Here is a 19,977-nt window from a genome sequence, read left to right as displayed (position 1 = left end):
CTTTCAGCGCACAAAGTCGGCCTTCTTCAGAGCATCTGCCTGAATTGTCAACACCTTTCGTCCAAGCCCAGCCAGTTTACTCCGGACTCGATGATGAACCCTTCAATGTACTCAGCATCTGCCATCTTCTTTGTCCCTCCCGTGCCATTCTCTCCACCAAACGTCGCCTGCCACCACCCTTCTTTCCAGTGCTGCACCGCCAGTCTAGCTGCTTCGGAACTTGGTCGCACTTGCTTTGCCACAAGGTAAAACGTCGACCTGATCGCATGCTTTTTTATTGGCTTGAACAGCTCTATATCAGAAAACTGCAAGAATCGGTATAGGAGGTCCATCGTGTCCCAAGCTTCAACTTTATGCAATAGCATAATAAATGTTCCTCCCTCACTGATACATTGCATCGCGAGGGTCAGCTGGGGAAATGTTAGACGAGTAGCTTCGTATGCTTCGCGATACTCCATTCGTGGGTGTGTGCGAAGAACTTGACCATGACAGAATATAAGGTTGAAAGTCTGAGAGAGAAATGGTCGCTCGGTACTGAACGTTGCATGTTCTGGATGTGTGACAGGGACGTATTCCGCTCCGAATTCGGTGGCGAACATTGTGATGTCGCAATACAGAACAGTGGACAGCGGAGAGTTCAAAAAAACTTTATGGCCTCCTTGGTCAGGAGACAGTGTGATACCACTTGCTTCTGCTTCAGGGTTGTATTGCAAAGCGCAGGCGGTGTAACCTCCAGGAGCCATTCAAAGACTTAAGATCTTGACTTCACTTGGCGACACATTGGTTAGTGTTAAAGCATTCGTTTTCAGGTGAAGTTCAACACCTATCTCTTTCATCATGCGATAGAATAGAGCTGCGGACTTTCCCGAGTCTGCTTGCTTCCTCTGCTTCTTGAAATGCTCGTCTCCTTGTGGATTCTCCCAACCCTGATCTCGAAGTTAGCGAAAACAATTGAGAAACGAAGAATCAGAAGAGAGGAAATAAACTTCTTTCTCAAAGCCGATAGCTGAGCATATGCTGGCTCTGTCTCCAAGAGGTGCTTATAGAACCTTAATAACACGCTAGGTGTACCATCAGCGTCGTTTTGATCAACTGGATTGCTTCGCTCTTTTGCAGTCGCACGAGATCCACTTCCATGGATCGGTGACCTAACATGTGAGTGAAGGATCCATGAAAGGGGTAATGGGATGCTCACGTAGTGTCCATGGTGTTCATATTCTTTCTTCACCAATGCTTGGGGACGATCGCGAAAACACGGCATAAACACCGGAATCTCTCGGAATAGGAGAGCAGCTTTGTTGGAGGTGTTATCAGTGAGTGGAAAAAGGTTATCCGGCCACCCTTTTTCTCTCGAATTAATGCTCGAGTAGTCGCAGGCTGCACTCTGCCGCCGGCCGTTTGATCAATCAGCCAGCGTGTCAGCCAGAGACTCGATGGCTTGCAGGAGAGGCCTATTGGAAACACAAAAGATTATTCAAATTCTTGGCACTTGTTGCCCTAAGGATTAGAATCCGATAATTTCAGTATCGAGATGCATTTGGGTGTGTGAACGCCTCGCAGCCTCACAGCCTTACCCATTCATGAGAGGTGGCGCTGAGGATGTGATGGATCATCTCGTGTAGAGCCAGTAGGATGCTCCGCTATTTAGTATTGACCATGCCGGATTCGTAGTTGAATGCATGCAGCCACGCCACACGGATTACGCCGTGTAACGTGAGCATTCACTGTCGGTTTTCCTTCTGATTTCCATTTTAGAAGTGAACAGTCTCACTTAAGAACGATTAGATGTTTGGAAGTACCCAAGTGTCTTACTGTTTGGACAAGATCAAGTCACGGTTAAATCCAAGTCATTATGGTCAGCAAGTAGGCAGGGTGTTGCATTGTAATAATAAATACCGTGGGAAGTCAGTTTAAGAACCCGAATTGTCTTATTGCCTGCTCGCTGATAGTATGTGGAATACGGAAAGATGCATTGACTTCAGTCTTCTATGAGGGGGTTTCAGATGCTTTTGGAAAGGAAAATATTGGCCCAATCTTCCACAACTTCAGCAACTTCTTTCGGTCTGCTTGCATGCGCGCCATCGCCAGCATCAATATCTTTCACCAACCATTTGACCCCACTCTTATCCATAAATAGATCTTGCACAAAAACGGGCAGAGCCTTATCTTCAGTGCATCTCAAAAAAGCCAGCCGCCCTTCAAATCCCGGCTCTTGCCAAGCTGGCGGTGGCGATGGTGATTCGAATGCCTAGGGAACTGTAGATAATTCATTTCGTTCATTGTGACGAGTCCGGTGGGGATGGGAATACAGGAAGCCGCAGCTGGCGTTACAAGGTATTTTGAGAATATACTGTATCGGAACACACCTAGCAGCTGCGAAGTGCGACTGTTGGTTATATGAAAGCACTTTGCTTGGTCGGACATGACGGTGGGGCCCGTAAACAGGCAAGCCACCTAGCCACAATGCGACATCTAACCTTTATATCAACGCCTCAAAGATTCAGCAAATGTGTCACAGAGGGGAGCCTTCAGTGTTAAATCGTCAATTGTAAAGTATACTCTCAAGGATCCACCGTCTTAAGAAATGCTTCCAAACACTGTCCCACTGATACACTCTTCATATATCTCCCACCTGGTTTCCCCTCCTCGCTGTCTTAATCCATCATATTGTCAGAAAAATTTACTGTCCCGGAACTTGAGATAAAGCTGAGAGAATATTGGCAACATGCAGCTCATTGACCGTTTTCGAGCGACTCGTGGAATGGCGTCTTCGGGAATGATTGCCAGTGTGTATTTTTGCAACGGGACGATACTGTATAGCAAGGGGACGTTCCTGTACATCTTTCGAGATTCGTGCGCCGCGTGAAAGGGTTGATGATTTGTGCTTAGCTAGTTGGCTCAGATCTGCATGTAATTCATCAGATCAACATTCACATGTCTGGTATCGGGATTGCATACGAGCCTTTCGTCCTCGGTGCCTTTCGAGACTATATAGGGTTGTGAAGGACTTGTTGCACGGAGAGCAAACGAAAGTGGGAGGAGAGGGGCTGCGAAGCCGCGGGGTATTGATATCTGCGGTCTCGTCAGTATTTGTGTCGATGGGCGAGGGAGAATGTGGCTCAGTATGGTCTGGAGGAGATCGAAAAGAACGTCGTTATTCGGTCAAGTGCAATGTCTGCTTTCGCTCGGTACTAAGATAGAGGAGTGGGAATGAAAGTGCTATACTCTTCTCCGTGTCAAGTGCATTGCTGACCTGGGCTTCGCTGACCCAGCTTGAGAGACTTGACAGATCACTCCTGTCTTCCGATGAAAGTCTTGAATGATGCGAAATATCAAGATTGTTTGAAAGGTAGGAGACACTGTGGTCTCCCCATTCTGTGTCTTGCATACGTATGTCTTTGGAATGTATACAATCTGCTGGAGAATATGCTTCGTTGACCAAGACAAAGTTATCTGAGTCTAACAGAGCATTGGCTTGTCGATTGAGCTGGTTGAAGAAGATAGTGTTGTAGACGTTGAGCCGTCCGATTGTCATGCGCTCGGTCGAAGTCCTACCCATAGTCGAATGGGGAACAGGGGTCCTGAGGTCAGCTTCTGGTGACTTAGGTGGTCCAATAATTAGTTGATACCTTCGACTGTTCATGAGTACTGTTGATGCTTTGAAATGATAAGCCGTTGTGAAGGCTGCTATTAGTCTCTCTCGGAAGAACTCCACAGCATCCTTACCAAAGCTTAGAGGGAAAATAGGGAAAGATGCTTCAATGAACCTGTCCGCAAGGATAGCCGCTTGTTCGGGGATGAGGTGGTCTTTAAAGGCGTTGCTATCAATGAATTGTGAGTAAGCAGTGGCTTCAAGACTGTGTGCTAGACTTGCACCAGCTAGATCCGTTAGTAAACCCTCTTTGTGATGGTACTTGGACATACCACAGTCTAAAAGTACAGTCCTCCAGGATTTAAATAGAGCAGATAGCAGACTTCCATCTTCGAAAACGGGGAATAAAGTATTCAGAATCCAATCTCGAATAGCAACGAGGACGAGAGTATTGAGGGCAGTGAGTGAATCGGATAGCGAAAGTATCTCTCTCCAGATTTCACTAGCTGTCTTCATCACCGAGCCCACTCTAAACGCAGATTGTATCAAGGACTCGAGAAGCCCTCCAGTGGCCACGGTAATATCTCTCCGGAGACTGGCAGTACCTAGACAGTGGGAGATAGACTGAAGTTCCGCTTCAATCATGCCCATTTCCTCGTCGATGTCCCCGTACGACATGGAATCTTTCCACAATGGAACGAGTTTCTCGTGGAAGTTTATTGTCCTCTGCATGCTAGCCAGCCTTTGTTTCATATCCCACCCATCTCGATAGAAAGTGTAGAAATCCGACTCTCTGAGATCATGAGAAGCAGCTTCTCGGTCGTTGCGAGCGTTGTGAAGCAGCTGAATCTCTTCTGCAAGCCTTTGATTCTTCTCTTCCAAAGTACTGATACGCGCAGCTTGGCTCTCCTGCCCTATGATTCGTAGAGACATATAGTCCCCTCCAAGACCGGTGTCATGAAATCCGTGTCCATTCGTCAAGGCCCGTGATTCTTGTGTTGTTTTGGATGGAGAAGGAAGGTTTTGGGCTTGCGAGCCATGCAACGTGGGAAGTCTGATTCTTGCTAGTCTAGTATTCGAAGTTTTGGGGAGCCTCTGTATTGACAATAAGTACCTTTTCGAGAAGGGAATCTTCTATTATTGACTTACAGAAAGGCTAGATTCCGAACCCTGTTTCTCAACTATGCTACCACGGTCGTGCTCGTTCTTCCCAATCCCAGTTCTATAAGCTCCCTGGCGATACTTCTTTTCTAGATGAAAGACCGCGTTCTTCACTTTGGTCAACATGTCCTGCGTCAAGCCGGGAATACAAGCACTTCCTCTTGATACAACGTCTGATAGCTTGGGATGCGATCTGGAGTCGAATCGAAGTGACATTTTTTGCCGACAGAGACCGATCAGCTTGTTTTGTATCTGCCTCCTGGTGAAAGAGAAGTCTTGATTGGTGTCTATGAGCCTGGATTCTTGTAGCTTGGGGATGATAGATTCCCAGAAGTTGACGTCGTGCGCAATGCAAAAGTCAAGCCATGAAAGCAAGGTCACAATATCAGATTCTTGCCAGGGATGGACAACCATCATGAATCAAGTTGAGAATAAAGACCGAATGTATGTTGTTACGAGAGATATTGACCTCGAGGCAACATAGGTAGATGGCTCATAGCCTACCCCGCGTATTTTGAGGTTGGCACACCTACGGACGCACTTTTGGCGCAGTCGAATATTGTGTGACAAGACCCTTGTCAGCTGAAAACAAGGTCTCAAGACCATTGAAGATTTGTTAGTCCGGTCATGGAGACTGGTAAAAGAGCAAGAGCGAATTGGCAAGCCTGTTTGAAAAGAAGGGGGCGGGGTCTCGCTAAGACATATCGTTGCCCCCATACAGTTCATCGGTGTGTCAATTGGGAGGTTTTGAAAGAATCCATTGGAAGCTGCTGGATGAATTTTTGACGTATTTGAAGGTTGAGAAGGGTCCGAGCGAATCGATTTTGAGGCGCAGTGCATCACTACTTTCCGACCCGCTGGTACCGTGAGACATGGAGGAGCAAGACTCGCCCGAGAGGCGTGGAGGGAGGAAGCCGACCGAGCGACGATCAACGCCATCCTCATTTACTTCTTTGTCTAATCAATATTCGCCAATAGGATACCCCTGTGATCATTCTACGACATGCATTTTCTGTTTCGGCTAGTATGAAATGGTTGCCAGATGGAGCTGAGTGGTTTGTGTACTGTTTACGCGTTCCGTTGTCCTGTCTGCGGCTCTGCCCCAGCCAAATCGCGCTCAAGTCACAACAACAAAACGATTTATGGAATGGTTTGACACGACTATTGCAAGAAGCTTCTCGTCGACTCAACGCCAAATCCAAGATGAACATCGGCACCCGTGGAAACGTCGCTGCGTCCTCCTCCTTGCGTATGTGGCGGGATCAACTTGCAAGTACTACGCAGCGTACACATCGTCTCAACAACGACAGAAGTCTTAATTCTACGGTAGATTGGAATTCCACCACGCAGCATATCAGGGACGACAATGACAAAAATGGGATCATCTTAGAGGAACCTCTAGCTGACGGTCCAAGAAAGTCTCGAAGAAGGGTCTGCATTGGCATTGACTACGGAACAACATTCACCTCGGTATCATATCATATCATGTCACTCGAGGAAGAAGAAATTACATTGCCCCAGGCCTGTGACATCAAGACCATCAGAAATTGGCCGGATGATAGTAGTGGCAACGCTGAGCAAGTACCGACCGAGAGTTGGTATCCGGAGGTGACTATCAAACGATGTCGCCCGTATGAACAATTCGACGAACCAGAAGACATGAAAAACAGCAAATATTTTGTGGAAGACATTGATTCCCATCACATGATAAGAGATGAAGGAGAAGGAAATGAAAATGACATAACTCCAGTCCCTATAATCGACTTGGAAGACGACTCGTCTGAATTCTTTTGGGGTTACTCAGTATCATATCAGAGGTACCATTTGAATTCCCAACGCGATCCTAGCAGGCTCCTGCAGCGACCAAAATTGATGATGCTTAGCACAGAATACACAGAGCAGGATCGAAAACAACTCCGTCAGCAAGTCCAACATTTGGTCAAGGCCGGAGTCATAAGGAAATACGGGAGAAGAAACGTTTCAGACATGCGCGATGTCCGGGATATTATCACCGACTTCCTTGTCAAAGTCTTTGAGCACACTAAGAAACAATTGGAAGTCAATGAAGATTTTGACGAGGAATGCTCCGTCGAATTTGTGCTTGCCGTACCAACCATCTGGTCTAGCCAAGCATCCCGTGTACTACAGCTCTCTGTGGAAGCCGCAATTCGTGCTTCGTCATTCGGGAGCCTCGTCAACAACAGCTTGGTAAACTTATTCATCGTGCCAGAGCCCGAAGCAGGAGTCACTTGGATGCTGCAGCGTATGTCGACGACACCGGTAGGTTTTCTCATGGAATTTCTCGGCGTCTGCCCTGCTAATATGGAGTTATAGCTTCGAGAAGCCATCACCTGTCTTGATGCTGGTGGTGGAACTGTTGATTGCGCTACTTATCAAGTTTGCAATACTCATCCAACAAGGCTTGGAACTGCGATTCTTGAACCGACTGGTAAGCTACAGACAACGGACCAACTGTTTTCTAGACTAACAAGCAATTTTCTAGGTGACAATTGCGGCGGCAGCTGCTTGAACGATAATTTCAGGAAGCATCTGCGATCACGATTGCACTTCGAGAAATATCTCGTATGCAACGACAATACACTTGAATCCATAATCAACCGTGCAGCTCGAGATTTCGAAGCTTTTGACAAACCAAGGGCGGATATCATGGCGAAGGCCTTCTTTCGATATCGTATCGACCATCTCAAGGGAGACCCTCCCTCAGCTTTTCCAGGCCTGACAGGTAGAAAGCGGTTCGAGAATAACATCCTAATCATGGAAAAGTAAGTTCCACCGTCGAGCAGATTATTGCGAGGCTTATTGGTTATCAGGCAAGACTATGAGGAGATATATCTTCCAATTCTCCGCAGAGTGTGGGCTGTCCTGAAGAAACAATTGGATGTAGCTCGGGAAAAGACCCTCATGGTCAAAGTGAGTCCCGGAAAACCCCTCAATAAAGTTCTCTGTCACAGAAACGCAGAATGCTAAATATCTAAATCAGACCGTATTTCTCATCGGCGGGTTTTCTGCTTGTCCGTCGCTGATAAGCGTCCTGAAGGCTCGACTTATCAAGTACGAAAGGGATTGTAACCTTCCCTACACAATCAGACTTATCGAAGACAAAAAGAAGAGGTGAAGTCTTGTACACTTTCTGAAAGTAGTTTCTAACATCGACTGTAGTGTAGCAGCCGTTTCTGCGGGTGCTGTACTTCGTGCGCTTGATAAAGCAAATGGCCCCCCTAGAGTGATCCAATCCAGCTACGGTTTTCTTCGCCGAGAACCGATCGATCCCGAGATTTTCGAGGGCCATAAACATGCATACCCATCAAAAGACCCAAATGATGGGGACTGGTATGTGGACGTGATCAACTATGTTTTGCACAAGGTCAGTCGCATTCTGCAGAGGTTCAACATGGTTCTCACCAGGATAGGGACATCCTGTATTAGCGACGCAAGAGTTCGAGCCAATAAAGATGCTACATAGTTTCGCTGTCGATGAAGACGAAGAGGAGGCTAAAGTTGACGGTGCGCCTCCGAAGTTGCTGTGTCATGAATTGCTTTACGTGTCAGACACTGCAACTGAGTCTCATTTCCCGTTCAAAGGCTTCAAGAACCGTGGTATGTCGAGGGGATACCAACATCAAAACAGTACCTAACAGCAACACTTACAGATGTGCAGCTCGTGGGCCGAGTTGTCACAGACATCACTTGTCTGAAAGATCAGAATCTTCTCGAGATTGTGGAACCCGAGACCGACCATGACGGAAACCTGTGCGGAAAGCGCCACTATAAGGTCGAGTATGATCTGGTACCCATGATTAGAGGAAGAGACTTGATCTATGAAACCAGATGGCCGTCCTCAGATGCTTTGGCTCGGGTTGAGAATGACCGCAAGAAACGGCGACGGTTGCAGAAACATGAGTTCAAAAAAACGGCACAGATCAGTATCGCCGCAGCTTTCATGCCTGGCACTAGCTAGGCAAAAGAATGGCCCGAATTGTAGAATTGAATACCTTGATCTCCTGCAAGAAGATGTGCCTTAGTTCTGAGTAGAGATCGTGAAAAGAGCTCAGAGCTTCCCGTGATCGAAGGGAAGCTGATACACGGGTGGTTCATCACGCGTCTGATCAAAGTTTGCGCCTTTTGCTAAATGGGTCGTCGAGGTACTTTGAGGTGTGATTCATCCCTCGCCTTCTCGTCTTCGGTGGAACATGAGGGCCTTGGAAGCGTATCGAAGCTGTTAATGCTCGTATATTATTGAGATTATGGAGCTCGGAGTCTTCCCAGAGTCCGGATTATGTAAGATTGTTTACCGTGCCCCACTTCAAGGAGGCTGATAATGTCCCTCACTTTGATTTTCAAGGACGAAAATCAGCTTTAAGATTATGAACTTAAATGAAAAGACTCTTGAACAGATTCTCTTTGGATTTTTCTTAATCTTTCTGGCGAGGATGCCAGAAAATCTATCTATCTTGGAACTATTCAGCGTATTCACTGCTTCAACACTGGTAGTATAGACTCAATGCATTACCTTAGCATTGGCTTTTGAGTCTTCAAATGGATCCATGGATTATAGCCTGCGTAGTGCAAGATTTCTAAAGTAGTACTGTACTATCAAACGTGACGGTGCCATCACTTTCGCTGTCCGAGCCCAGCCTCGGTTACCGAAATTCCCCATCAATGCAACAACTCTTCCACTTCTGATTGAAAATAAATTGTACCTAGCATACCAATCCTCGTCCGCTTGCAAAAATCTATTTCTCCTGTTCTTATGACTTAGAGATATCTGAAAACTTGAACGCAGCGCAAAGGTACAACTCGACCATCTGGTACACTAAAATTGCTTTGAAATCAAAAGCGCCGCCATTCGTCAGCACCAGCCCTGTGCAGATCCCCACAAGCTGTACGCGAGCAAGGCACGATGTCTTTGAACTCCTTCCTCGTCTTCTTCAGACTTTTCGCCGAGCTGAATGTTGTCGAAACTCGAAACATTCCACCAAAACCGCACCATGTCGCAAAAACCAGGAAAGGGGTCCGTGGCGGGGCCAGCTTCGGGACCATTTATTACCAGAGTGAGTACTTGCAATTGACCAATTGGGCGGGAGTTAACGAGGAAAAGGCCTGTGATATGTGTCGCACGAAAAAGATAAAATGCCAACCAACAGAGAATTCTTGTCAGCAATGCATCAAATACAGCACGCTGTGTCATTTCACGCCTATCAGTCTAAAAAGAGCGCCAAGGAGAGCACCAGGGTCAGGACTCTCGCTTGAAAAGGGGCCCAGACGAGGCTAACCAAATGCAGACAGAAGCGAGTCGAGGAACTGGAAGGTCGTTTGAAAAAGATGGAAGAGAAACTGAAGCAGAAATCAAGTTTCTTATCTGCGAAGACCGTGGGCTCTGAAGTACCACGACAAACCGCATTGATATCTGCTCGACCAATGGACAAGGCTTCTTCTTCCTGGAGTGCGGCACACCTACCTCCCAGCTTCCAGGACTCGGTTTACGACCTGATTAATGGCGTCCAGCGGGCCGGAGTCGGCGCAACCAGTCCTTCATTCCTTCTCATGAACTGCAAACCAGAAGGCTGGATATTGCCTGATAACTGCTGTTCACTGACGCGGGTTGATGACGTCTTCTCCCGTCGAGTCATTCGACCGTTACCGCCCAAGCCCGAAGCCCTTGCTTTGATCCAAAGATCATTCCAAGGATTCAGCTCCGCTTTTCCAATCTTTAACCAAACATCTTTCCTCGCACGCTTCGAGAGTACTGAATCACCGTACGAGGACCCGGGCTGGTGGGCATGTCTCAACGTCGTCCTAGCACTTGCCCATCGCTCCCGCTCGATGATATCTCTGAACAGTCGACAAGAAGATATTCTCGCTTGGGGTTACTTCCAAAATGCCCTCGCTGTGGCCACCGAGTTGACGATGCTAAACAATACGCTTACTGCAGTGCAAGCTTTGCTCGGGATGGCGGTTATCGTGCAGGGAAGTCCCAGTCCGACGTCGTATGCCAGTCTCTCTGCCGCAGCTATGAAGTTGGCTCAAACTATTGATCTTCATCGATCGCAAGAAGGTTCTGGGTTACCGAGAGAGGTCATCGAAGAACGGAAACGTGTATTCTGGATTGCGTATTATCAAGATAGAGATGTGTGTATCCGAACACGAAAGCCTCCTATCCTAGATGACGAGGATATGGACGTTGAGCTCCCATCACCTTCTATCCCCGACTTGGAGTACTTGAATCATATGATCGGTCTCGCGAAGATCCAAGGACAAGTCTATAAACACCTTCTTTCCGTTGCTGCTTCCCGACGACCGTATCCGCAGCGCGTGATCGCTATTCAAAACCTCGAGGCCCAACTCGAAGCTTGGAGAGATAACATAGCAGTTGACTTCCAACACGACTATTTCTACGTGGCCCAACATTCTAGTCTTCCGGAACCTCTTGTTCGGAATTTAATATTAAGATTGGTATATTTTAATACCTTGAACGCCATCCATTCCTCTACTCCTGCTCTCTCGGAAGTGGACGGAGTGCAAGCAAGTAAAGATCTCGAGCATCACGGCGCGTTGCCGCCTCCAATCACATTCGTGGCAGAAGCGCGGAAGGCAATTAAGTTACTACATGTAACGCCACAAGGGGAGTATGCTTGCATTTGGATCGTGCTGCATATCTTTGTGAGTGCGACGAAGACGTTGCTAAATCACTTGATAGCGGATCCGGGTGATGCCCTGGCAAAGAGTGATTTGCAGCTTATCGATCCGTTGTTGAAATTATTGGGTATGTTGGCGAAGGGGGAGAGGAGTGTTGAGGTGACCGAGATGTATGAAGAATGCAACGCATTGTTTGACAGGGCAACGAAAGAGGTGGAAGATTTTACGAAGGTAATTTCGTGGATGGGGAGTACCGGTGATACTATGGGAAGAGGAAATGGTGATGGGACAGGATTACAAGGAGAGAAAGAGAGCGTGGAAGATTTTATCCGAAGGATCGAGAGTATAAGCGCTGGATATGATGATATTCCTATGCCTTCGCAAACAGTTCTGGATCCAGCACTAGACCCTTCTTTACCCGAGATCCCGGATTCAAATCTCCTCCCTCGTTAATGGACACATTCGTCGACTTTTGAGCTTCAGTTCTGTCACCAGCTAATTCAAGCATCTTCCAAACCCTCAAACAACTTGACTCCCCAGCCCTTACTTGGGTTGTTGTACCTAGTCGTCCAATCCACACCAACCTTCTTTAACTCCACCAAATCCACCACTCCCAACTCACACTTCAAACTCTCATAATTCTCCACGATCCATTTCTCGTGTTTGCTCTTTGGAATGACGCTTGTTCCACGTCCCATACCCCACGAGAGCGCTACTTGAGCAGTGGTACACTTTCGGCGATCCGCGATAGCTTGAATTGTTGGATTTTTGAGGAGTGGCGGGGGTGTTTGCTTGTCTCCCGTAAAGAGGGAGGAGAGGAACGAGAGCAGTGATGTCTTGGAACATGTGGAGGAAGGGTCATAAGTGGGGTTGGAATTCCCGAGAGGTGAGTAAGCGGTTACGGATATTCCTAGTGCTTGATGAGTTGCGAGCCAGGATGTCTGTTGGAGATAGGGGTGCATCTCCATCTGATGTACTGCTGGCTTAATGCCAGTCTCTGTGACCAGGTGGCGAAGTTGTTCTGGGGAGAAGTTTGAGACTCCGACATTCAAGACCTTGGCTTTTGGAAGATTGGCCATAGATTTCCAGGTCTATGATGGGTGAGCAATGAATCAATCTCGAGGCTTTAATCGTGAGAAGTACCTTGACATAATCCAACTTGGGTTCCTTGGACGAGGTCGTGACTGGCCAGTGCATGAGATACAGGTCAACATATTCAAGTCCAAGATCCTTCAATGTCTGATTTAACGCTTCTTCAACCGTCTCATAATCCCCGTGACTTTTCAAGTTTCAGCCCAGCGCCAATCTTTGTGACTTCATAGAAAACACTTACTGGTCATTCCAAAGCTTACTCGTAACCCAAATCTCGTTCCTGTTCAACTTCGCTTTCTCCAACCCGTCAGCAATACCTTTTCCAACCGCTTTTTCATTGCCATAAATTGCTGCGCAATCAATCTGTCGGTATCCAGTCTGAATTGCGAGCGAGACAACAGCTGAAGTGTTCTCTGGTGAGACCTTGAGGTTCCATGTTCCGAAACCTAGGAGTGGCTGTGAGATTGTTTCTTGCGGGACGATAATTGGTTGTTGTGTTTGGGCTAAAGTGGGGGAGACGGCGGCTGTCACGGCGAGCAGGATCGTTGAGAAATACATCTTCTGGATTTGAAGAGCTGAAGCTGATGAAGTTGATTGAGAAAAGTTGGATGATGTTCGCAAGGTGAATAAATCATGACGTTATGCGGGGATGTGATGATCGGCAGTTTCGATGCTGCAAGGGGGAGGAGTCACGTGAACGCACAATCATCACCAATGTGCCTGGATGTTCTCGCATGTCGATTCTCTATCATTTCTTGAACTATTACTACATTGCATAAAGTACTTTTCTCAGCGAGCGCCGCTCCACTGCAACTCTCCGAATTGAGCCAGAACGATGCTCAATCCCCACGAGGAAGGTCCAGCTGAACGATCCATGGTGCGTTTGTAGGCTTATACCTGACATCTTTTATGGCCGCATTCACCATCAGTGTCTCTTTTCCGAATTTGGGTGACCAATTTAAGCTCTCTGAATAAGCATTTGAGAGATGACCTTGGCTCCGTATAGCTTCTGCTCCCATCTTGGTCTTATCCTCGTTCCAGGCAATCGTTGCGGCACCATAGCCTTCATGAATGTGTCCAAAGCAGTACAGAAGTGGTCTTGCGCGACTGACGGCTGTCATCAACGCTTCGCATCCCACATGGGTACCTTTGTTGGTCTCATCAAGAATATTTTCGGGAGGACCGTGCGTCATCAGGATATCGATGCCAGGAAAATCCGGAATAGGGTTTTCTGTGATACACTTAACACCAGGTACGATATTCTGAGGGGGATTGAATCGGTCCTCATTGCGTTCGTATGGAAATGCCCAGTCATAGAATTCTGGTTGGTATGGTGACGCGTATATTGTGAATTTTACTCCGTTCTTGAGTGTGAAAGTGCTGAGCCCTTCTACCAGGTATGTAACTCCAGCTTCTTTGGCCAAAGCTCCAGTCATGATCTCAACAGATTTATTGTGCTGTTCTGGGTCGTCGTCTTCATCTAGATGCGAGTCGAAGTATTTCCTATCGAGGTCAAGATCATGGTTGCCTGCAATGACGAGTTTCAGCTCGGCATCGATGGCGCCAAGCATCTTCAGAACTCCTTTGTAGGCTGACGGACCTCCAACTGAGGTTAAGTCCCCGCAGTGCAGGACAACATCAACTTTTGGGATTGGTAGTCGGAAGGGACCATTGACTTTCTCTGCGTCGCCGAATTCGAAGCTATGGGTATCAGAAATGATAAGAAACTTTGTGGAAACCGTGGTCGTCATCTTGCAACGTCTTCGATAATGCGACGTGAAATTGAGAAGTTGCCTGGTTGGAAGACACCAAGCGAAGAACGATGATTTATGTATCATGGACCAAGAAATTTTAAAGCGGACTGGGGCCTAAGTTAGCATGTGAGTTATTTCATATTATCGGGGCTGGAAGTCACCTTCAACTGTTTCAAAGCTCGTTCCAAGGATACCATTGGGTGTGCATTTGGGTTTTCTTTGTTTGCGATGGAATTCGGGGTCGTATGGATGGAAGTGAAAGAAGGATCGAGGAGGTCGGAGAAGGTGGGGAAGTTTCCACGTGACTGAAGCGAGAATGACCCCTCCTTCCTCTTTCGGACGGAGTTGCTCTTGATTCCAAACTCTTGGTTCTGGTCTATGTATGCCGTGTGTAGTAGAGCGTTGAATTATAACCAATAAAAGGCCGACAAATTCTTATATCTGTCTTTTCATATTTTGTCTAAAAGATCCCACACCTTTTCGGCCGCATCTCCAGCCGCCAAATCAGAAGTATCCACTTCGAAATAAACAATATTTACTCCCTTTTTGCAAGCCATGACCTGCTCACGAGCCAACAATGAGGTCTCCTGCCTGATTTTCTCGAGAACTTCAATGTTTACCAACTTAGTCTTGCCACCCACAGCCCCTTTTCTTCTCTCCTCGCTATATAGTCTTCCACAGTTCGCGCTAAGATCACACACAATATTGAACATGACTAAAGGGACACCTTTAGCTTCAGCGAAATCTACATACTCACCAAACTGTTCAATATCATCATACGCTGTTGGTACCCTTGACGTTACTAAACAGGCTGTGAATATGAGGACAAGTTCTTCCTCCTTCAATGCTTTTAACCGTTCGAAGGCTGTCCTCCGGAAGGATTTTCGCAAGAAGTAGTGGGCTGTATTTCGTTCTGGTTCGATGGTAACCACAGGATCAATGAGAAGATGGTTGTCTATGAGGCGATGTGGTGCATTGTTGTGTCTGAGCCTTATTTGAAGAGCTTTGGCGATAGTGAGTTTTCCGACGCCAGGGAATCCATTGAGGAGGAGAATGCATGATGGAGAGAACGATCGTCTGTTGTTCTTCTTTGAATCGATTTCGCAACCCACTGTCGACATCGTGATCGTACTTGAAGTTGAGAAAATTCATGAAGATAGGATTTCAGAAATATATTGTGTGATTGGGGGAGATGTGTGGCCCACCATGAGTCATCCCAAGCTTCACTTTAACTTTACGATAACTAGCCCATTTCGACAGATACACTAACCAACCAGAAAGCAGAAGAGTATATGATTCCATTGCGAAGAAACATGGAATCTCAACTGACAAGAAGATGATTGGTTCGCTGAGGATCTGCACGGTGATTCCACTTCTTAAGCAATCTGTATTTCTATCAATATCACTAGCTAGTAGTTCGAAAGCAAGACGGAGGCTAATCTAGACATTTTCCCGTACTCTAGTTCTGTAGCTGTCCGATTTTGACCCAGCTTTCCCGATTCTCGAGTGCAGTGAACCATCTGTCCACATTGGGATGCTTAGCGAACAGCTCTGCTCCACCTGTCTGCTTCACCACGTTTCCATACGGCAGATGGAACAGGTCAGCGAGAGAAACCTTGTCACCAGCAAGGTAAGCTTGTTTTGCCAAAATACCATCGTAGACGGCAAGAATTCCATCAAGATCATCGGAATATTTCTTCACCAATGCCTCATCGGGCCCTCCAAGACCTCGGAACCTCTCTTTGTTAGCCTACCCTGGAGAAAGAAACAGACATGCGGACCATACTTCTTGAACATCTTCTCGTACGCAATACTCGATGCCGGTTTATCGAAATAAGCATTCTCCAACGAGCAACCCTATCCCAGAATCAGCCTGAAGATCTCGTCATGTGACCGTCCTGTCTCACCTGCTCAAACAGCGCATACCCAATCAAATCATCATCTGCGGGCATGAGCTTTGTTCCCTGACCAGCAAACTTTCTGGCGATATATTTGGCAATGGCTCGACTTTCGAAGATAAAAACGCCATCTTCTTCAAGAGCGGGGACTTTTCCAAAGGGTTGCATCTTTAGAAATGCTTCAGACTTGTGTTCCCCGGTCATGAAGTCGATTTTCACTAGCTCGTAGGGGACATTCTTTTCGATAAGAGCGGTGAGCACTCTTTGGGTGCAGGTTGACTGCGCAACGCCGTGGACCTTGATGACCATGATTGCGATTTCGTTGATTTACAGACTGGTTTTTTCTTTCTGGTCGAATTTCAAGAGTTGTAGAATCGAACTCTGGGGACTTGTCGCACTTATACGTGGGTGGGCTTGTTTTGTCCGCAGCGAATTGTCCGGAGTAACACAAGTATCCAGTTTTTGGCTGAAGTGGGGCCTTCCTGCAGCCTATTAGAAATGCCTTATCGCGATGTTGGGTATAGATTGACAGATCTTTTCGAAGTGCATTATGCCTCTCGGTATCCGAGCCGGACGAATTTGTACGGGAAGGCACATGAGTGTGCGAAGGATCTGATTGGCTGACGTCAGACCAGTATATCTTCAACTTCCCGTCGACACAGCTCAATGCGCAAATATTGGACTACTATAAGAATGTTCGCGTCCTCTCGCTATCGTGTTTCACCTCCCAAATTCTTCTGCCGACATTGATCGGTGTCATTGATGTGCACCACAAACTCGCGTGTTGCACGCTACATTATAACATCCAATTCGCTTGTTGCAGGTTATTTTATCATGAGAGTGACCTCTTTATCAGAAAGGATCATAACAAGAGCATCCTAGTCGCTGAACGTAGCCATAAACAGTTGCAGCCTGCTGATATCGCTAATGGCTGGAGGGAAGATAGAGGACCATACCAATCTGTCTTTGATGTCAAGTCTGTGTCTTTACTCTCTGCTGACCACTTTGCAATCTTCTTTGAGCCATTCGGTACTATAGCTGTACAGTAGTAGGTTCCGCGCACAATCGTAAGCCATTCTCATTGTCCTGCCTAGGATACAGCTTCACTAGAGCCTTGGCCAATCTGGATCGGTCCACATCCGATTGTGACCATATCTGGTCTTACGCTCCTGGTATGTTGCAAGCCCTAGTATGGGAAGCGACCGCTTTTCAAGTTTCTCCATGTGGCGTGCGAAGTTGTGAAGCTATCTTGATCATGGAGTTGCATCACGGAGCTTCCATATCGCTGATCTCGTGGTATTCATAGAAGAGTTTTGTGATATCACAACAGGAATGGCATGTCTATGTGTTGGTTGAACATTGTAACTGAAGCTGACGAGCTCCGCGTCAAGCTCCGGCACCTGTGTCGAACTCACGTGATAGATCTTCCTTGCTTTCTATACAATTTTGTGTAACACCTAAGCATGGGACTTTAAGCTTTCTGGGAATTTTCTCGTGCATCGAAAAGACATGTCATACCTTGGTGGTCCTTATAGGATTGCCAAGTAAAAAGCATAGCTGTTTACTGGCTGCTTAGCTGTTCCTTCTCTTGCTTTGTGAAGCCTTTGACATCGGATCAGGCATTACGGGCTCATTATGACATGACAAAAATCAACATACTTAAGAGCTGTGGTAGCATTTTAGGAAAAAATGGACAGTCTGTCACGAAATTTGGGAAGGTGTAGGTCTGTAATACTGACTATGTTAGATTGAGCCCCGAACTTAGACTAGCTTCCCATAAATCATGCCACTTTATCGTTTGAGATTCAATGTTTTCAAGTTGCACGCTAAGCGTACCACTCCAAGGAATTGTGGTGTGATTTATGTCTAGTTTACCGGTATACGATCTTTGTGCTTTACAACTCCGCCCCTGAAGTCGAGAACACATCGCAAAAAGTCAATTACATGATTTGGAACGGTACTCAGATAATTGAGTTGCGATAACAATCCCAGAAGCGTAAGTCAGCCAGTTCATCGATTCTGATTAATTCCCGCATTGCCTGGCAAAGACTTGGACTTGCTAGATCAATCCGTGGACTGTCTCTTCACATCCATCGAAGCAACTTGCACGATTTACCGAAGCAGGAACGCATCCATTACAATGGAGAAAGCAAACTTGCGCCAAGAGTTATCGCCAGTCACAATATCATCTACTGGCAATCATGAGGCTCATGTGTCTTATGGAGTGCGGTCTCTGCCAACACCACCCGAGTCTAGCCATGGGGGAGATTCTCGAACTTCATATTTTGTGAATTGGGAATCTAACAACTGTCCCAAGGTATCTTTAGCAACTCATGATCGAAAGAGTCGACTGACTTCTTGTTGGCCAAGAACAAGGAATACTCGCTCATTCATTCCCATTGTCCTGTTCTCGGCCCCACAGGATGTACTTCCGATTTCTGCGCCTCTGGTATGATGTTTCATCCCCTCGAGCCTCATGTTGGAGAGAATCATCCACTAGCTGCCATCAAGCTCGAAGCGGAAGCTTTCTTGCACGAGATGTTCGATGAGGGACTGTTCACGACTCGAGAGGATTTCGCATCTCGCTTAGTTGAAATCCTGAAAGAAATCGACAGTAACTCCTTGGAGGCTTCCGTTTGGCAGGCTTCTCAAACCGTAGTTGGAGATCTTGGGGCTGTCAAAGTCAACGGATGGACAAGTTCCGGCTATACCCAGAGTCGAGAAGAACTTCGGTTTGGAATTCGTTGTGCTTGGAGAAACTCACGAAAGTGTATCATGCGGGCACACTATCCCGAGCTGAAGCTGGTAGATCTGAGGAGCATCAAGACGAGCCGAGGCATGGTTGACGCAATTGTTGAGCACGCTCCTGTTGCATATAATGGGGGCAGGATCTTACCTACTGGTATGGCATCTTCTACACCACTGCCCTACGGCGCTAATGTAATTGCAGTCTTCATGTTTCCACCCAGAAGCATCAAGAGCACAGGTCCCATGTTCTGGTCACCCCAGTTGCTGACCTTCGCTGCCGTAAGTTTCAAATGTAGTTCACCTAGAACGGAGGCGTGCTAACACTCTCAGTATGAATTAGAGAATCATTCCATTCTGGGAGACCCATCCAATCTTCGCCTGACTAGAGACATCATTGCCCTAGGCTGGAATCCACCTGAGCCGAGGTCACGATGGGATATCTTACCTATTGTGGCCATGGCTGAGAACGAAGAGCCTGCAATGGCAATCCTTCCTTACGAGCTTACTGAATTGGTTCGCATTAGCCATCCGCAATACCACTCGTTGGACTCTCTTGATCTGAAATGGGTCAAATTCCCAGCTTTGGCTCGCCTCGGATTTGACATCGGTGGTGTGCAATATACAGCTTCTCCCTTCACGGGATGGTTCAGGACGCCGAGATTGGAGTTCGCAACCTCGCCGATAGCTTTCGATACAATGTCCTTCCCCCAGTCGTAAAAGCTATTGGTTGGCAAGAAACTTCAACTTCGTTTGATGATCTACCAGATCATGAGCGTCTCGTTTGGTTATCTCGTGCTCAAGCCGAGTTTAACTATGCAGTGCAGTCATCGTTTATGAAAGCTGGGGTAACTTGCACAAGTACTCTTGCTGCCTCTGAGTCCTGGTGTGCATTCGATGATCAGCATCTAAGAGAGAAAGGATACCGACTTCCAGCCGATCCATACTGGATTTTTCCTCCCCAAGGCAGTATTGTACCACTTACGAACATGGGGACAAAAGTCCGTGCGTTCAGGGCATCAGAATCATGAATTTTATTAATTAATTAGCTGTAGACCAGCCACATCGCTTAATTAAG

At 46.9% G+C, this 19,977-nt stretch overlaps 9 protein-coding genes across 9 annotated transcripts; 3 read left to right on the top strand and 6 right to left on the bottom strand.

Moving 5' to 3' along the window:
* Nucleotides 1-3: 3 nt before the first annotated feature.
* On the bottom strand, nt 4-1,155 carry LY89DRAFT_701089 (uncharacterized protein; the record flags this gene model as incomplete). Its single annotated transcript, XM_018217168.1, has 4 exons — nt 4-86; nt 158-694; nt 752-926; nt 1,072-1,155. The coding sequence occupies 4 exons, from the start codon at nt 1,153-1,155 to the stop codon at nt 4-6; spliced, it is 879 nt and encodes a 292-aa protein (XP_018064508.1).
* A 2,083-nt stretch (nt 1,156-3,238) lies between these two features.
* LY89DRAFT_271076 (uncharacterized protein) lies at nt 3,239-5,564 on the bottom strand. The gene is made up of 5 exons (XM_018206365.1): nt 4,742-5,564; nt 3,925-4,687; nt 3,727-3,879; nt 3,630-3,684; nt 3,239-3,574 (listed from the first exon to the last, which is right to left on the bottom strand). Exons 1-5 carry the CDS (start codon nt 5,168-5,170, stop codon nt 3,532-3,534), a joined length of 1,443 nt encoding a protein of 480 aa, XP_018064507.1. The 5' UTR covers nt 5,171-5,564; the 3' UTR covers nt 3,239-3,531.
* A 440-nt stretch (nt 5,565-6,004) lies between these two features.
* On the top strand, nt 6,005-8,732 carry LY89DRAFT_596900 (uncharacterized protein; the record flags this gene model as incomplete). Its single annotated transcript, XM_018209949.1, has 8 exons — nt 6,005-7,033; nt 7,088-7,202; nt 7,257-7,536; nt 7,585-7,684; nt 7,755-7,885; nt 7,934-8,138; nt 8,185-8,371; nt 8,425-8,732. 8 exons carry the CDS (start codon nt 6,005-6,007, stop codon nt 8,730-8,732), a joined length of 2,355 nt encoding a protein of 784 aa, XP_018064506.1.
* A 942-nt stretch (nt 8,733-9,674) lies between these two features.
* On the top strand, nt 9,675-11,694 carry LY89DRAFT_675629 (uncharacterized protein; the record flags this gene model as incomplete). Its single annotated transcript, XM_018213524.1, has 3 exons — nt 9,675-10,006; nt 10,057-11,641; nt 11,683-11,694. The coding sequence occupies 3 exons, from the start codon at nt 9,675-9,677 to the stop codon at nt 11,692-11,694; spliced, it is 1,929 nt and encodes a 642-aa protein (XP_018064505.1).
* A 216-nt stretch (nt 11,695-11,910) lies between these two features.
* Nucleotides 11,911-13,060, bottom strand: LY89DRAFT_597243 (Aldo/keto reductase; the record flags this gene model as incomplete). Its single annotated transcript, XM_018209969.1, has 3 exons — nt 11,911-12,501; nt 12,554-12,689; nt 12,744-13,060. The coding sequence occupies 3 exons, from the start codon at nt 13,058-13,060 to the stop codon at nt 11,911-11,913; spliced, it is 1,044 nt and encodes a 347-aa protein (XP_018064504.1).
* A 171-nt stretch (nt 13,061-13,231) lies between these two features.
* Nucleotides 13,232-14,496, bottom strand: LY89DRAFT_689968 (Metallo-dependent phosphatase). Its single transcript, XM_018216005.1, has 2 exons — nt 14,418-14,496; nt 13,232-14,363 (listed from the first exon to the last, which is right to left on the bottom strand). The coding sequence occupies exon 2, from the start codon at nt 14,251-14,253 to the stop codon at nt 13,342-13,344; it is 912 nt and encodes a 303-aa protein (XP_018064503.1). The 5' UTR covers nt 14,254-14,363; nt 14,418-14,496; the 3' UTR covers nt 13,232-13,341.
* A 161-nt stretch (nt 14,497-14,657) lies between these two features.
* On the bottom strand, nt 14,658-15,671 carry LY89DRAFT_270937 (uncharacterized protein). Its single transcript, XM_018206364.1, has one exon. It carries the CDS (start codon nt 15,375-15,377, stop codon nt 14,706-14,708), a length of 672 nt encoding a protein of 223 aa, XP_018064502.1. The 5' UTR covers nt 15,378-15,671; the 3' UTR covers nt 14,658-14,705.
* Nucleotides 15,672-15,676: 5 nt separating this feature from the next.
* LY89DRAFT_689967 (putative glutathione S-transferase) lies at nt 15,677-16,506 on the bottom strand. The gene is made up of 3 exons (XM_018216004.1): nt 16,164-16,506; nt 16,043-16,113; nt 15,677-15,992 (listed from the first exon to the last, which is right to left on the bottom strand). Exons 1-3 carry the CDS (start codon nt 16,461-16,463, stop codon nt 15,716-15,718), a joined length of 648 nt encoding a protein of 215 aa, XP_018064501.1. The 5' UTR covers nt 16,464-16,506; the 3' UTR covers nt 15,677-15,715.
* Nucleotides 16,507-18,100: 1,594 nt separating this feature from the next.
* On the top strand, nt 18,101-19,961 carry LY89DRAFT_689965 (uncharacterized protein). The gene is made up of 4 exons (XM_018216003.1): nt 18,101-18,471; nt 18,525-19,056; nt 19,105-19,181; nt 19,233-19,961. The coding sequence occupies exons 1-4, from the start codon at nt 18,295-18,297 to the stop codon at nt 19,617-19,619; spliced, it is 1,173 nt and encodes a 390-aa protein (XP_018064500.1). The 5' UTR covers nt 18,101-18,294; the 3' UTR covers nt 19,620-19,961.
* Nucleotides 19,962-19,977: the final 16 nt, after the last annotated feature.

Source organism: Mollisia scopiformis (genome assembly GCF_001500285.1).
Source record: "Mollisia scopiformis unplaced genomic scaffold LY89scaffold_27, whole genome shotgun sequence".
NCBI classification, from domain to species: domain Eukaryota; kingdom Fungi; phylum Ascomycota; class Leotiomycetes; order Helotiales; family Mollisiaceae; genus Mollisia; species Mollisia scopiformis.
The sequence above is the reverse complement of the archived record's forward strand: the minus strand, read 5'-3'. Positions and strand labels throughout refer to the sequence as shown.

Excerpts from the sequence above, each read along its gene's own strand:
- LY89DRAFT_689967 (XM_018216004.1), bottom strand. The coding sequence starts at position 16,463 with ATGGTCATCAAGGTCCACGGCGTTGCGCAGTCAACCTGCACCCAAAGA. Across the intron at positions 16,114-16,163 it reads GGTATGCGCTGTTTGAGCAG|GGTTGCTCGTTGGAGAATGC; the intron begins GTGAGACAGGAC and ends ATTCTGGGATAG. Across the intron at positions 15,993-16,042 it reads TACGAGAAGATGTTCAAGAA|GTTCCGAGGTCTTGGAGGGC; the intron begins GTATGGTCCGCA and ends TAACAAAGAGAG.
- LY89DRAFT_271076 (XM_018206365.1), bottom strand. The coding sequence starts at position 5,170 with ATGATGGTTGTCCATCCCTGGCAAGAATCTGATATTGTGACCTTGCTT. Across the intron at positions 3,880-3,924 it reads GACTGTACTTTTAGACTGTG|CTGGTGCAAGTCTAGCACAC; the intron begins GTATGTCCAAGT and ends TAACGGATCTAG. Across the intron at positions 3,575-3,629 it reads GTACTCATGAACAGTCGAAG|GTTCCCCATTCGACTATGGG; the intron begins GTATCAACTAAT and ends CTCAGGACCCCT.
- LY89DRAFT_689968 (XM_018216005.1), bottom strand. The coding sequence starts at position 14,253 with ATGACGACCACGGTTTCCACAAAGTTTCTTATCATTTCTGATACCCAT.
- LY89DRAFT_689965 (XM_018216003.1), top strand. The coding sequence starts at position 18,295 with ATGGAGAAAGCAAACTTGCGCCAAGAGTTATCGCCAGTCACAATATCA. Across the intron at positions 18,472-18,524 it reads AATCTAACAACTGTCCCAAG|AACAAGGAATACTCGCTCAT; the intron begins GTATCTTTAGCA and ends TTGTTGGCCAAG. Across the intron at positions 19,057-19,104 it reads GGGCAGGATCTTACCTACTG|TCTTCATGTTTCCACCCAGA; the intron begins GTATGGCATCTT and ends ATGTAATTGCAG.
- LY89DRAFT_270937 (XM_018206364.1), bottom strand. The coding sequence starts at position 15,377 with ATGTCGACAGTGGGTTGCGAAATCGATTCAAAGAAGAACAACAGACGA.